Source organism: Ceratotherium simum, chromosome 31 (assembly GCF_057802395.1).
Source record: "Ceratotherium simum simum isolate JZ-2026a chromosome 31, ASM5780239v1, whole genome shotgun sequence".
NCBI classification, from domain to species: Eukaryota; Metazoa; Chordata; class Mammalia; order Perissodactyla; family Rhinocerotidae; genus Ceratotherium; species Ceratotherium simum.
The window spans coordinates 23,055,848-23,072,906 of record NC_141930.1 but is presented as its reverse complement, the minus strand read 5'-3'; the positions used below and the strand labels follow the sequence as shown (position 1 = coordinate 23,072,906).

The 17,059-nt window shown below is 38.0% G+C and overlaps 1 protein-coding gene across 3 annotated transcripts in view; it reads left to right on the top strand.

Annotated features, from left to right (window-relative positions):
- Positions 1-17,059, top strand: part of NKAIN3 (sodium/potassium transporting ATPase interacting 3) — a 627,619-nt gene that overhangs the window by 469,298 nt on the left and 141,262 nt on the right. For all 3 annotated transcript variants that reach the window (XM_087420525.1, XM_087420523.1, XM_087420524.1), the window contains exon 4: positions 5,469-5,666. In XM_087420525.1, the coding sequence (XP_087276651.1) occupies positions 5,469-5,666 (198 nt within the window). The remainder of the gene's footprint in view (positions 1-5,468; positions 5,667-17,059) is intronic.

Genomic DNA, 17,059 nt, shown 5'->3' with positions numbered 1-17,059 from the left:
TTTGACTTGCTCATGGCTTGCAGGAATGATTCTTTAAGAAAGCCATAGCAAATGAGAAACACTTCCCAGTGGAAGCTTAAATACATTTTAAGCCTCTCTGGAAGAGCTGCTTTTAAGGTAGGAAAATAGTATATAATTGCTGACATGTTTGAACTGGTGCTAAGTCTTTGTATTATGGTCTCCAAACATTTAAACCTCACTACCAAGCACTGTGTTTATCCTTTATTATATAGATGTACAATACTCTCTGAAGTGTTTCATGCTTCAGTGAAAAGAAAATAATCAGAAACGTAAGAAAGTTGTTTTAACTTTTCTAATTCATATTCTGAGATGAACAAGTATTTCAAAAGAAGTTTCAACTGACATGAATTCTATTATATAAATATAAACTCAAAGCTTAACTCTTTGAAATTGAGCAAAATCTGTTTTCTTAAATACTTATGGACTTTCTCTCCAAGGCCACATTTTTGCTTCCAGATGGGCTGGCTTATGAAAAAAGAAAGTGCAAAGACAAAAAAAAGTTGATTCTCAACTAAGGAGAAATAAAAAATGAATATCATTCATAGTTGGGAGTCCATTTCTAGAAATAGAGAGGATTAGCTAAAGTTAAATTAGACACATACCCCAAAAAAGCAGATGATTAAAAGAACAAAGAAGAAGACAGAGACTAACTCCTTGATTAATGAGAAATTATATAGTAGTATACTCTAAAAAAGTGAATATTGAATTTTTTAGGATGTGAGTTGATTCCAATACTGTGGCTATACTTACTGTAAATAGAAGGTGGGTGGGCATGTCCACATACTCAGTTAATCAACAGCATTTCAAGGAATTCTGAAAATTGCTTTTTTTTAATTCAAGTGTTTGAAGAAAATGGACACAAGTTTGGAATTCACACTAATGAAATGAAAGAACTTTTACAGATTTAATATTTTCTTGAATAGATATTAGGGGGAAAGCATATATTCTGGAATAATTTTCTTTTATGACTTGGTGAGTTTGAGCAGATATAGCTGACATCTGGTTCTCCATGTATTGACTCTTGTTCTCCTTGCCCATCCTTGAAGCCACCATCCTATGTTCTTGCTACCTTGACTCCCAAACTTGATGAAAAAAAATACACCAAATTGTCTCTTCTTAATCCTCTCAATTCCTTATAATCCAGTTTTCCACTCCCAATACTCTCCTGGCATTGCCTTTTGTAACGTCCCCTTTGCCTCACCAATCAGCAAATTCAGTGGCCTTTTTTTAGGATGCTTTGAGTCGAAGGCATTGCCCACTTCCCTGAAATTCTCTCTCCTGTTGGCCTTGACATGCTCTCTTTCCAGGCTATCCTTGTACCTCCCAAGCCTGTCTGCTTTGATTTCATGTTTCTCTTCTTTCTCCTTGCTTTCTTCTTCCTTGTTCTACAAACTGTCCATGGTAACCACAGACATTTGCATAAATACAAATACCATTGTTTATATCTTTTAAATTCTAAAGAAAATGGGAAGGACATTGGTTGTCGATTTTCTTAACTATGGTGTGCTTAAATCATCACATAACTGCCTAATTCCAAGAAGTGAAAGAAAAATGACATTTGAGCTACTCAAAATTATTTTTAAGACTACTTTGTTGATCTATGGTTTAGCACTAACCCACATATTTCAAAACTACAGGCTTTGATGTGTTAACAAAAAGCTTCAACAAAACAAGTAATCTTCTATATTTATTTATTTATTTTTCTTTATAAAAAATGACTGTAGTTTTCCACGTTGCATTTCCTCTGACATGCCTCATATGAGAAATTAAGTTATCATGTGTTAAGTTTTCTTTAAATGTTTGAAATCTAGCTACTGAAGGAGATAGAAATGAGACACAAACATGATAAAATTTTATGCAGAATTTAAGAAGTTTGAACTTTAAGTATAATTTGATGCTATTGATGTTCTCGTTCAAATTTTAATACAGTCAGTGCAAAGAACGGTACAGTTTATAAACATGTTATAGAGCTTTTACCAAATCAGGTTCGTTTTGCCTGTTGCATGGAAAGCCAATCACCAAGATCACAAGTTTGCAGCAGAGAATGGGTTTATTCACAAGGTAGCCAAGTGAGGAGATGGGAGAACAAATCTCAAATCCACCTCCCCAAGAAATGCAGATTAGGGATACTTACGGGCTAGAAGGCAGGGTGATCTGAAGTGTGGGAATAGATGATTGGAGGTAAGGAGAAGTGAGGTAATTGCTGATCTGCACAAGCATAGTCAAGCTTCATGGCTCTTCCTAGGGTGCATGTCCCCAAAACTGTGGTGTTAGCATGATCTGAGGGTGGAATTTTTGGTTCCCTGATGTCCGGAGTTCACCTGTCCAACACCTGTGCAGGCCCAGATGGTGGGCTGGTAGTCCCCACTGGCCCAAACCAGACAGGGGGAATTGTTAGTTCCTGAAAAACAGCTCGGGCATCTGTTACCATGCTAACCCAAGCGTCAGGGAGATGTGATCTGTGAGGAACCTAGTGGGAATCAGGTAATATATCCCCTATCTACGTGACTTTCAGAAATGTAATAAGCAGCACAGGCAACAATGGCGAACCACTAGAGACTCTAATGAATCATTGCCTGAAAAACTTCAGTTCTCAGCTACCCAATCATCAACGGCTAACTGCCCACCAAATTAAGTGAGAACTACACTGAGAGACTTTATGAGTATAACAAATATGTTTCGTTAGTTCATAAATACACTTTTGTTTTACTTGTGTAATATAAGTTTTAGCCAAGTCAAGTTGAAAGGAGCTTACAATCCTGCAATAGAAAAGGCCACTGGGTAAAAATGCTTAAAGAACAGAAGTCACTACAAATTTTTTTTTTTTTTTTTTTTTTAAAGATTTTATTTATTTTCCCCCAAAGCCCCAGTAGATAGTTGTATGTCATAGCTGCACATCCTTCCAGTTGCTGTATGTGGGACGCGGCCTCAGCATGGCCGGAGAAGCAGTGCGTCAGTGCGCGCCCGGGATCCGAACCCAGGCTGCTAGCAATGGAGAGCGCGCACTTAACCGCTAAGCCATGGGGCCGGCCCTCACTACAAATTTTGAGATTATGCTAGCTCATCCCGAACCTAATGAACTCTATTCAAATGGGAAATAATAGTTCTTCTGTAGTGATCAAGACGAACTGTAAGAGATTAAATCTGATGGCCAAGAAAGGGAGCAGTCAGTGTGCAGTTTGCCTGCAGGTGTTAAATTGAATTAACTAGCTAAAGCAATTGTTTTTCTATAATATTTTTCCTTCTGAGGCTAACTGCAAGTGATACATGTAGCGAACCAACAACCAAAAAAAAAATGATGTGAAACGTTTTATTATCAATAAAGTGCTATATCTGTGAAGGTAACTGAAAGATACGTGGAACAGACCAACAACCAAGAAGGAAAAAAAAAAAAAAAGATGCAAAATGTTTTATTGTTGATATAATCTGAGGTATACTTATAATGTTACTTCGAATTTCTTGAATTGAGGAAAATCTGAAACTGTAGAGTAGCTTTGCCTACTCACATGACCTGGAAATGTTTCTAACCTCGTGATTCATGAACATGTACAGCAGAGAATAACAGGGGAGGGTTTCCCCTCTGTCCCTGCTCAGGGAGCTCTCATACTGGTTATTTTCAATCTCAGCCACGTAGAAGTTCAAGGGCTTTCCATTTTATACCAGCTTCCCCTATGTTTTCACAGTTCCAAACTCAATTTCTGGCACATAACAGTATCCTACACCACTGAGGCGGGGACTGTCCTGACCCCACTGAGGTGGGAATGTGCCTCACTTGTTTTGCACGATCATTGGGCAGCACCTGTGCCTCTGAACAAAGACCGTGTATGGTGCCCACTCCAACGTGTCCCCCTGGCACTAGTGACAACAGAGTTTCCTCAGAATGGTGGCTGAGAAATTAATAAGAGTTGCCCCTGCTCCTGTGTCCACAGCTTCCCTGCAGGTCCAGTGTCCTGTTCCACAGGCCCCTTTGCTCCCTCTCCATCATCACACCTCCCCCTTCCTGCTCCACTGGGGCAGCTATAATCTTCAGTTATTTGGAAGTCAAGAGCCTGGTTCTTCATCTGTTGTTTTCAATCTATTGTTATGATAAAAACATTATGATCTTAGTTCTTCATGGCTGACACTTCACAAATACTAAAGGGCATCTCTTGAGGATTAAACACCTGCCTGTTGTCTCTGCTAAGAACTCTGAAAGCTTATTTTGATATGTAAATGTGGAGGATTGCCTTCTTGCTTTTTTGCCCTGGCTATGGTGGTATTTTCTGGAAACAACTGAGGAGGAAGGACCTAGCTCCCTTCCAGGTATAAGGAATCGGAAGGGGTTGGGAGGGAGAGCACAGTAGATACTGGGATAACACCACCGCATCATAGCTAAAAGTACAGACTGCATAGGATCAAGTTCTGGGTCTACCACTAAAGAGGCAATTTATCCATTACCTAAATTGGGCAATTTATTTTACCTCTCTGTGACTTACTTGCCTCACCTTTATTAGTTCCTTATGGCTGGTATATAAAATTACCAGAAACCTGGTGTCTTAAACAACAGAAATTTATTCTCTCACAGTTCTGGAGGCGAGAAGTCTGAAGTCAGTTTCACTAGGGGCTGTAGTCAAGGTTTTGGCAGGGCCATGCTCCTTCTGGAGCTTTAGGGGAGAATCCTTCCTTGCCTCTTCCAGCTTCTAGTGGCTGCCAACATTCCTTGTAGCCACATCAATCCAATCTCTGTCTCCATGGCCCCATTGCCTTCTCTTCTTCTTGTGTCTAATCTCCCTCTGTCTCTCTCTCTAAGAAGACATGTGATTGCATTTAGGACCCACCCAGATAATCCAGGATAACCCCCCCATCTCATGATTCTTAATTTAATCACATCTGCAAAATCTTTTAATGCCATAGAAGATAAAATTCACAAGTTCCAGGGTCTAGGACATAAATATCTTTAGAGGGGATTATTATTCAGCCTACTGTAAATTGGATTGATAATAGTACCTACATGAACATTAAAGGATATAATATATAAAAAGTGCTTAGAAGAAAAGTGCTTAGAATGATGTCTAGCATGCAATAAAGCACTCAATAAAGGTTAGCCCATAATGGTGATGCCAATGATGATGAGGCAACAAGAAAATGCAGACAAAAAGTTTCAAAATGAACGAAATAATTTTTTAAATGAGCATACATAGAGGGTCTCATCTCTGGATTTTTGATGTGTGCCAACCTTAAAATATTATTATTCGAAGGATTATACCTCTACACTGCACAATTGTAACCCAGTAGTTTAGGCATATGATAACATATAGCCATCTTTGGTTTTGTCTTTTGTTACTTTTCACTTGAAATTTAAATCATTTCAACAACTTCATTCATCCTGAATTCTTCCTAAGGTGAAAATCAAAAGGGTGATGTGATATGATCGTCTCTTTTCGCCCTCTTGTCTCCTTCCCACCTAGGATACAGACCTAATGACATTCAACATCTCTGTACACCGGTCATGGTGGCGGGAACATGGACCTGGTTGTGTCCGAAGAGTGCTGCCCCCGTCAGCCCACGGCATGATGGACGATTACACGTACGTCTCCGTCACAGGCTGCATCGTCGACTTCCAGTACCTGGAGGTCATCCACAGCGCCATCCAAATACTGCTCTCTGTAAGTGGCATATTTTTGTCATTGTCTGATCAGAACTCTCCTGTACTGGCATTTTATATCCAAACCTTTTCATCCACCCCACCTGGTAGACAATGCCATAAAGAAGCACATGGAGAACATCCTTTAAACAATGGAAATAGCAGCAATTATGCTAGCATTAGTTATACTTAATGGCAGGTTGCATCTTTTTTCCTCTTGGTATCCAGACACTTTGTCTTTAGAACCAGTTAGTTGCTGTCATTTGTAACTTGAGATACAATCCACACCATTCAATGAAATAGTATCACTGTTCCCTGTAAGTGGTGCATTGTCCATTCACTACCTCAGGCTCTTCCACTAACACTTCTGCTACTAATTCTATTTCTAATAGATTCTTTTACTAATGTGTGTTAGTTCCAGAGAAAGAAGGATGGAAACACACGTAATGGCTTGCTCAATGTAATAAACTTCATATTTCAAATACTAATTCCTTAAGAAAACAAATCCCTTCGAAGAGTCTTACACATTTTAGTGCCTAAAATTTAGTGTCAGGATACAGGTCCATATAGAGAAACAGGGAGAGGAAATGGCTTGATTGGACCACGGAAGGTTTATGTGCTGGGAACTTCTTAAAGTTAATTTCTTTCCATCAGATTGTCTCACTCACAGTTTGATCACAGTGTGAAGTGAAATTAAGATATACACCATCATCAACAATAGTGTTCCTTTGATATCCAGCAAGGACTTGACATGTTGTCTGAGTCAACATACAAATGTTGTATGTTGACTCATACAACAAATAATAAAGCCACTCTCAACTAAGCTTTTCACATAAACCAACCATCTCAGTTCTTCTGTCCAACTGGTTAATTAAAATCAGAATAAGAAATACAGACTCAATAATAAATAAACGTATGACAAATATAAGAGATGTATGTCAGTGAAGAATATAAGTTGGAATTATTTCTAGAAAGATCTTTGAGAAATCCTTGCTATCACTTACAGTCTCTGTTATCTACTGCTGTGTAATAAACCATTCCAAAATGGAACTACTTAAAACAATATCTATTTATTGCTTAGAGTTCTGTGGGTCACAAATTTGGGTGAGGCTCAGCTGGGTAGTTCTTCTGCTCCACATAATATTGACTAGGGTCCCCCACATGAACCTTTCAACCAGGAGCTATGCTGGGGCTAGAATATCCAAGAAGATCTCACTCATACATCTGGTGCTGGCCATTGGCCCACATTCTCCTTCACATAGCTTCTCTTTTTGCAGAAAACTTGACAGGCTTTCTGACAGCAAGGCAGCTGTGTTCCAAGAGGAGAGGCCTAACATGCAAACATTTATCAAGCCTCTGCTTGAGTAATGCTTACTATTGTCCCATTGGCTGCAGGAAGTCACACGACCAAGCCCAGAGTGAATGTAGGAAGGGACTATAGAAAGACGAGAATACCAGGAGCCATGGTTCATTCGGGGCCACCAATGTAGCAGTCTTTTACCTCACTTACATAATCTATTAATTATTGTTCTTTAACCTGCATATGTCACCTTTTAAAATAGTTTTAGAGCACATTTGAATTATAATTTTTTAGAAAGATGAAAGATTAAAGTAAAAAATTTAAATGTCTTTTAGTGTTCTAGTTCAATGAAAGGCAAATTCTACACTGAATTCAAAGAAGGTTTTACCTCAATGTGAAGGAATTTTCTTTCAGAGATGTAACAGGAAATCTGATTATTCCTGGTTTCCATATATTGTCATTTGTCAATATATGTTTATCAGTCTTTCTCTATCCTCTAGTCTTTCTTTAATCTCCTAGCAGTTACAAAGGAAACTGTCACAAAATAGTCATGCTTAAATCTTTGTATTAAAAAAATATGGAGGAGCTGGCCCGGTGGTATAGTGGTTAAATTTGTGTGCTCTGCTTCAGCGGCCTGGGGTTTGCATGTTTGGATTCTGGGTGCCTACCTGCGCACCGCTTATCAAGACATGCTGTGGCGGCGTACCATATAAAGTAGACTAAGATGGGCACGGATGTTAGCCCAGGGCCAATCTTCCTCAGCAAAAAAAAGGAGGATTAGCAACAGATGTTAGCTTAGGGGCTAATCTTCCTCACACAAAAAAAATGGAGGCAAATTTTCTCTTAAAATTTTTCAGTCTATTTTAAGGTAAAAGAGTACTCTATTATACTAGATTCTAAAGATTCTTATTAATTTTTTTTAATATTGAAACATTTTTCTAGAATCTTTCATATGCGGACAGACCCCCTCCTTTTAAAAGGAATTATTCATGGGCCGGCCCCGTGGCTTAGTGGTTAAGTGCGCGCTATCTGCTGCTGGCGGCCCGGGTTCGGATCCCGGGTGCGCACTGACGGACCGCTTCTCCGGCCATGCTGAGGCCGCGTCCCACATACATCAACTAGAAGGATGTGCAGCTATGACATACAACTATCTACTGGGGCTTTGGGGGGAAAAAATAAATAAATAAAATCTTTAAAAGGAATTATTCATAGTCAAGGGCTAAGCCATTCTGTGAAGTAATGGCATGAAGTCCAGATTTTTATAATGCAGCAGAATGCTATGAAATCAAAAAGCCATTTCTCCATAGTAACTCCCATTCAAATAAACAGCAAGGTGAAAGTATTTATTTGATAAGGAGCTGAACTGACACATAAAAACCTACACTAAAGAGAAATACTAAACGAAGTGTGTTGCCACCTGAAAATACTTGTCACTTATGAATGAATTCCTTGACATACTAGTTTAGTGAACATTCAAAGCTGTCCACCTGCGTGCATAGTCCTGACTGTACTGTTCGTTCAGCTTTCCTGCAATAGAAGGATTTGTTGCTGATCCCCGACTTTTCTTGTGTAATATACCTGCGAGACAAGATTTCCAGTATTTTGTCATTTTATATTAACATGAAATATATCCTGAAATTGTTTCGCAACTATCAAATTATGTGGTTGATTTTATATGAGTTTCTTGTATTTTCCACTTATTTCATATAAATATGTTTAGAACTGTGATTTTTTCTTCTGATGTGGGAATACTTCCTGTAACAGTTGCCTAGCATGTGCTGAGATGTCAGTCTTATTACTGAATAAAGGGGTGATGGTTGCAAGATTTAACAGCCTGTGCTGCAGCGGCAACAGCTAAGCAAAGAGACAAAGGGCTTTGAGACGGACAAGGTCCCATAGGCCCTGCTGCACCAGGGGTTCCCCCTGTACTTGCTGGAGGCACAGGAATATCTAGATGGACACAAGGGAGGGACCAATGGAGACGGCCAGGAAGGTGGAGGGGTTCCCTCGGGGTTTCAGGGCAGCAGCTCTCTGGCAAGTGAGAGGGAAGTATTTGAGTGATTTACCTGTGGATACAGCTCCCCTGGTGAATACTGCCTGTACAGTTGTCCTACATGAGAGTAGAGGCTGGAACTGGAAGAAATGAAATCCCAGTCATAAGCATTCTACAGGAACTGTGTACTAGCTTGACAGAAACAAAAACAATAACACAACTTGTGAAGAAGGCGGTGAGCTGGGGTCCTATGTGGGACCGTCACACAAGGCTCTGAGAGCATCTGCATCCCTCTCAACTGGCCCCAGCACAAGAGCTCAGGCCTCCTCCCAGCACCCCTGTCCCTGCACAGCAGCATTCTGCCTTGCGCTTCCTTCACAGGCTCTCAGGTTGAGCCGAGTGGGAGAGTGGGACGGGGAGAGAGTCCTGTTGCTCTAGTCTCACCCAGGCCAATAACAGGGCTCCTGCAAGTTGTCAGCAACACCAAGTTAAAGATCAGGGTGGAATCCAAAGAAAGGCTGTGGACAGTATAAGGGGAGGAGCAAGATTTAATCTATGGAGGAGGTGACAAATCAAAGGCAGTAGCCAGGATCAGGCTGTGGGATGGTATTAGTCCCTCCTCTCCATGCTCACTGCCCCTGCCCTGGGTCATATGCTCATCATTGCGCATCTGGAGGATGGCCAATAACCTCCTAAATAGTTTTCCCGACCCCAGGTCCGCCCACCCTCACGCATGCACTTCCTCCCAGGGAGATGATTAGGAAGTGCAAATCTGATCGCTTACTTTCCTTCTGATCACCCTTCAAAAATCCCCATTACCTTCAAGATGAAATCTGAATTCATGCCTTGTCGTGTGAGGCCCTCATGACCTGCCCTTTGCCTGATTCCCACCCTTGTCTCCTGACACGCCCCTACAGGAGCCCCTCTGCCGTCTCTGCAGAGCATGACAGTTCCGAAAGCACGCCATGCTGCCCACGTGCAGCCCTCTGCTTGGAATGGCTCTCCAGGCCATCCCTTCTCCCTCTCACCCAACCTCAGCTCTTCATCCACCTGGCCGCAGTCCACTAGCAAACATCTTTTCCCCGAAAGTTTCAGGATGTGTTAATTAATTTTTTAAATAGATAATACATTCACTTAGTTCAAAAACATAAAAATATACGCAGAGAAAATACTCCCTCCCACCCGTGTGCCCCCAATTGCCCAGTTCCCCCATCTCTGCTCCCCAACAGGCAACCAGTTCTGTTTTGTTTGTTTTTTAGTGTTATCCATATGATTCCAAAGTGTCTTTATGCAACAAGAAAATATGACTCTATATCTCTATTTGCCCCCACAGACAGCACATGACGTGCAGTTCTGAAGTTTTTCTTTTTTTTACTTATTACATATTTTGTAGCTATTTTCATATCAGCACATCAGTGTTTCCTTGTTTATTTGATGGTTCTCTATGGATGGACATTTGGACTGTTAACTTCATCCAAATATAATGATTTTGGATATATATAACATATATATACATAACAACATGTGTAACATACATATATACCTAACATAACATATAATACATAGTATAATATAATATCAAGTATGTATTGTAATTATGTAACCATTATACACAGTGTTATACTAAATAACTGTGTGTGTGTGTGTGTGTGTGTCACTGAGAGCATTTCCTAGACCTGCCTGGCTCACTCACCCCCAGGCTGTGCCATGTGAGCACACTGTTCTATAATCATTGAGTCTCTGGTCTGTCTATCTACCAGAATGAATGCTCCTTGCAGGCTGGAATTGTGTCCTTTTTTCAGTTGTTCATTTCTGTTGTCTTAGCAGAGTGGTGGCACATAGAATTTGTTAAATGAGTAAATCACCAACCAACAAGAGATTCCAAAGTCTGAAGTGGGTAAACACAAAAGGAAGACTCTATCTATCAAAAACTGGCAGCGGTGAATGCAGACAAAATGCAGAAGCCGGAGGGAAAATTCCCTTCATCTGCGAAATGAAGGGAATGTGGGCAAAATGTTCTGCACAGTGCTTGGCACGGAAGCACTCAATAAATATCAGCTTTGTATTGTTGGTACTGATGCTATTACTGCAATTACCCTTTGCCTGTCCCTCTCCTATCTGGGCTGGTCCTTCTTCAAAGACCAAAGCGCTCCATCCTGGTGGTACTCTATCTGTTGAACTCTTAGTTTTTTAATCCCACACCTGACACCCAGTTCCTGCATGAAAAATGTCATTCCTATGATGTTCATAGGACACACAATCATAAATCTCTACTCTGAGGACCGAACTTTTGTTTAATATGTGTTCTTCCTAGAATTCTTTCCTACCTGTGCCTTTCCAGAGCATTTGGCTGACTGAGGATACCTCATATTTGCATGAAAAAATCTCAGAATTACTTCAGTGAAACAAGACTTAAAGCAGCCAGTTAAAGGCCAGTAGTGAGCGCCTGAGGGCTGTGACTTTGATTCCTTATTCACCCCATGTCCCTAATGTCTAGGGCTTTGTCTAGCTCCCAGTGGCTGGCTACTCATTCAGTTGTTAAGTAAATTGTGTAAATTTTCTGGATTTTAGATTTACAAAACACAAAGTACATAATTTTTAAACATTGGACGTCATTTAATGAGGCTATGTCTTGATTTTGTTTCATACCATTTGGTAAGGAGAACCCATCCAGAAAACATGCTCCCAGACTATTTCTGATGCGGATGCTATTTGAGTGGACTGGTGAGGGCCCCCAGGTGCAGGGAAAAGGAAAGTCAATCCGTTCCAAGACTACAACTCAACCTTGGAATTTTTCTTCCACGTCCACGTGTTCTTTGTTGTGAGCGTGACTTTACTAGTTTGGCCTACCTTAGTTGTTTTGCTTCCATTAAGGGGAGTATCAAAACAGTTTCTGGTAAAAATTTAAAACTATGTCTAGTTAAATTCCAAACACTAAACGGTACATATTTTCAAATCAAATTCTCACTCTGGAAATGTAACACTACAGATTTAGAGAGGAAACATATATATATGACATTAAATACTACAACCCAAAATATAACACTTTTTCTACTAGAGAGTATGGGTAAAATATTTCTGGTTGAAAGAATCTCTATTACCATTTAATATCATTCTACAGTGCTATATTTTGTTCATTTAATTCCCAAACATCTGAACATGAAATCATATAAAACTAAAACAAAGTAATTAAAATTCATATTTGCATCACATATGACAGGCAAAAGGTCATATCCATAACACATGGTGAAATCATTTAAATAATAATATGAAATATTAATAATCAAATCAATGAAGAATATGAACAAATGTAATCATATAAGAGAAAATCCAAATTGTAAACAAAGGTATAAATTATGATTATCCTTCATAGTAACTTGAAATTTGCAAATTAAATTTGAAAAATTTTCACTAATTTAGCAACTTTAAAAAAATAACAACACATACATAGCATTGATAGTAAATTGTTCCTTACTTATTTATAAAGACAATCTTTATTGCAAGGACCAATAACATGTCCGTAACTTTTGGCCCTGTAACACCTCTCAGTGGAATTTCTCCTAAGAAAATGATACAACAGAAAGGAAAAGCTACCTGCACAACGTTCCTTTCACTGTTATTTATAATAGGAAGCCTGTGTATGTCTAAACATATACTATTAAATACATAGTATAACAATTTACATATATCTTCATGATTATTGGATAGATAGCAATAACTATGTTAGTTTTTTAAGACCACATATATAATGTGGAAAGGTATTTATGATTTAAATAAGCAGTCAAGGAAGAGAAGTAAGATCCAAAAAAAAGATGCAGAATTCTGTATATGTTTTCCCAAAAAATGTTTTTAAATATTTTATCACATTTTCAATAATACTGTTTAATCACCATATGATTTGTATAGAAGAGTGGAAGAAATTTTACAATTGTTTTTCTTAGATTATTAAACATTCCTATATCTCATAATATTTATTTGATCATTTGGAGGCACTCTTAAATCTTAGTTATTACTAGTTATCTATTTTAGTGGACTGCCCAGTTCTGAGGTCAAAGGTCAACAATAAAAATATGCAATTTAAGTCCCTTTTTAATTTTCAAGATTATTTTCTGATAAACAGATCCATATACTCATGTTAACTATCAGACAAGATATGTATATTTTAAAGGAACTCATTTTTATAACAATTAGACAAATGCTAATCTCTAAACCTGGAAGAGATCTTTCAAACTTAACTTATCTCTCTCTCCTTGTAGCTAATTTTACCTGTATATTGTCTTGAATCCTCACTGTCAAGATATTCTCCTTCGTATCTGATAGGTGACAAGTCTCATTCTTTAACGTCTTTGGAGGTTGTCACCATGGTCGGAGCTGGGGGTCAGAGCGCTCTGAGAATTGGTCTTCCATCATCCCCATGTTCTTAGCATTGCATCTATCTAGTCACATCAACATTCATCACTGTTCTCTGTCCTTCATATCAGGCACATTCAGCTTAAAGATAAATTAAAACTCTATAGAGAAGGGTGAAAGGTAACAGTAAACTACAAGATATCCTGTGGAATATTTATCCTCAAAAGGCTGTATGGATATCTGTTCCATCTTCTTAAGTAAATGACACAGTGACAGGAGCAGATAATACTGTTGTTAATTCAGTAACATACGCTCACACAAGATAGGAATGCAAGTCAAAAGATAAGCTTTGGAAATAAGTTCCAATTGCTGTCAATTGTACCCCTCCAAAAATGTAAATATAGCTAAAAGGTTATTTTGTTTTATTTCTGTGTTAACATTTGCATTTCTTGAACAAATTCTTGAAAGTAGCTTGAAACTACTCTGAGTGCTTTGAAAATATAAACTCATGTAGTCCTCAAAATGACTCAAGTATGTATTATTTTATTCATTTTACGAATGTGAAAACTGAGACACACGGAGAAGTTAAGTACTTTGCTCAAGGTCACACAGCTTGTGAGTGAGTGAAGCTGGACCTCAAACCCAGGCAGATGGACCTCAGAGTCCATAGTCTTAACCACTTTGCTGAGCTTCCTCATGACACTGGAAAGAGAACCTCCAATATCCCCACAGCCCTTTGCTGAGGTCAGAGGTAAACTCTTAGAGCTGTAAGGCTGTGGATCTCCTATGGTGTTGATAGGGTTTACTCAGCAGCTTCAGTGTTTGAAAGTAATAGAAATCAATTAATGATTATCTGATAGTTAAAAGATTTACGGAATTAATAGTTCAAAATGTTTCCTTCTATCCGTGAAAACATCTCTCAACCACCTTTTTGTTGCTAAAAATAGAGGATATCAACACTTGTAAAATGGTAGGCAGATCAGATTCCGTTTTCTCTTGCTTGCTTTCCAGGGCTTTCTAGGCGACAGAATGAGGAAAGAAATCACGGTCATCCTCTCCTGCCCTAAATTCTTCCCAGAATCACCCTTTCCCCTGGAGAATCCATTTTTATAAGAAATAGATGAGTTCTACCTATACCAAATTTCAAGCAACTTCTAAGTGCTGCCTAGAAGTATTAAGTATTTAGATCAGTTATTTCTTATACACCATCTCTCGTCTCTATATTCAGTTCCATCCTCAGAAAACTGAATCAACAGTTTTTATTAAAGTTCCATATAGGAATCATTTGTTGGACCATCAAAATATCGAAAGGGCTTTGTGGTTGTGGGGGGCGAATTGCCATGTCAACAATTCTGAAAAGGCTTTGGCAGAGACATTTGTGTTCAGGAACCAGAGTATACCTGGTCAGTAAAATTGTTTGGGTTTGAAAGTGTTTGGTGAACTGTGATTTTAAGTCATTGCTTTCTCCATATTCATGTCTATGCAGTGTACTCTCTCTGTCTTTGAAATATGCTTACATTTTTTTAACATATTGATATATAATTCACATACCGTATAATTCAACCGTTTAAAGTATAGAATTCAATAGTTTTCAATTCACAGATATGTGCAACCATCACCATAGTCAATTTTAGAACATATCCATCACCTCCAAAAGAAACCTGTATGTTTCTTTACATAAGCTCTCTACCCTCTTTCTCCCTCTCTTCCCCTTCTGAGACTTCAATGATGCATACATTATTTCTTTTGATGATGTCCCAAAATTCCCAAAGAATTTCTTCATTCCTTTTCATTATTTTGTCTTTTTGCTCTTCTGATTGGATAATTTCAATTGATCTGTCTTCTCCCTCGCAGATTCTTTCCTCTGCTTGTTCAAGTCTGTTGTTAAAGCTCTCTATTGAATTCTTCAGTTTAGTCATTGTCTTCTTCAGCTCCAAAATTTCTGTTTGGTTCTTTTTTATGTTTTCTATATAAATGTATCACATCAACACATTGCATACCTTAAACTTACACAATGTTATATGTCAACTGTATATAAATAAAGCTGAAAAATATTAAAAGATAAAAAAGAAATTTAAAAAAAAGAAACCTGTACCCATTTAGCTGTCCCTACCTATCCCCTCTTCCTCCCCAACCCTAAAGAGCTACTAATCTACTTTCTGTCTCTATAGATTTGCCTGTTCTGGACATTTCATATAAATGAAATCATTTAATATGTGATTTTTTGCATCTGGCTTCTTTCACTTAGCCTGTTTTCAAGCTTTACCCATGTAGCGTTTATCAGAAATTCATTCCTTTTTATGGCCAAATAATATTCTATCATACATTTACTTTTAATACTTTTGTCTGTTATAAATATATGAACAATATTTAGCAAAATTTTCAGAACTACAATTCAAATGTATATAGCCCTCACCTGCTCACTGATAAAAACCTAAGTGGAATTTAGGCAATCCAGCATATGTTTTATCTAAATATATATCCATGTTTTAGAAACATCTAGGTTAATGATAACAATGCTCAGCTCTTATGTAGATGTTCAGTCTTACATAAATCTAATACTAATATCTATCACTTATACACAGCATCTAACTTTTAACAGCTTAAAACATGTGGACATTTAAAGTTTATGTTCCTGCTATACCATAACATTCTCCTTAATAATATGTGTATGATTAGGTCTTATTCTGTATGTTAATTAGTTATCACAGACATTTATGTTTCAAACCATAAATCTACACTATTTCCAAAGAACAGTATCCAGTCTCCCAAGCCCCAGATGCTCATGATTATCTCAGATGTGTTTGCAGATCTTCATAAATTATTACTGCTCTACTAGTTTCAAATAATCTGTTAAACATTGATTATTAAATGCAAAGGTGAGTTATGACATTTGGTATGTTTAAATACAGTTTCATGAGAGAAATGTAAAGCTTAATTCAAAATCACATCTAGCGCAAAAAAACCCCATTGATATAGAAAATCTGAGTATGTTCAATAATTAAGACAAACATTGTGACTGTAGGTTTATGGAGATATTAGAAGGAAGATAGTTACTTTTATTGATGCTTTACTTAGGGTAATTTAATGTCATTCAGATGTTGGCAGACATTTCATCTTTAGCCCTAGGTAGGAATAATTATTAGGTTGAAAAAGAGTAGCTTTCATAATAACAAGAATTAATTCAAAAACATTTACACTCTCACTTTCAAAGACAAAATTTTGTATAAATTCCATAAAGATAACCTTGTTATGTCATTTTTTTGTATTCGTTCTAAATGAAAAAAGGCAGTTTCTCATTCATTCAGAAAAACCCTCAGTAAGCCCCTACTCTACTCAAAGCCTTTGGAATAAGAGGATGGGAACAAACTAAACAAACAAGTTGAATTTGACATGGTCCTCCTCATGGTATCTTTCTGTCTACTAGGGGAGATCAGGCAGGCAATCAAATTGCCATAACAGGACAGAGAAAATGAGGGTCCACAATTAAGTTTCTAAGTGCCACTGGGGCTCACAGGAGGAAGTAACATTCGGGGAAGCTGTGATATTTAACCTTAGTCTAAAGAGTTCACTCTTGCAAGTGAACTTTTTTTAAGGACCAAACTTTAATATTTCAAGGACATCCCTAATGAGTTACTGGTGGGGTTGCAGAAGCTTCCATTCATGCCACCACAGTGAGAATCAAGAATTATGAAAGTAAAAGCAATTACCTCTTTGGATACATAAAAACAATATATTAAAGCATGTCATAAAGTACAAAAAGGAGGCATTT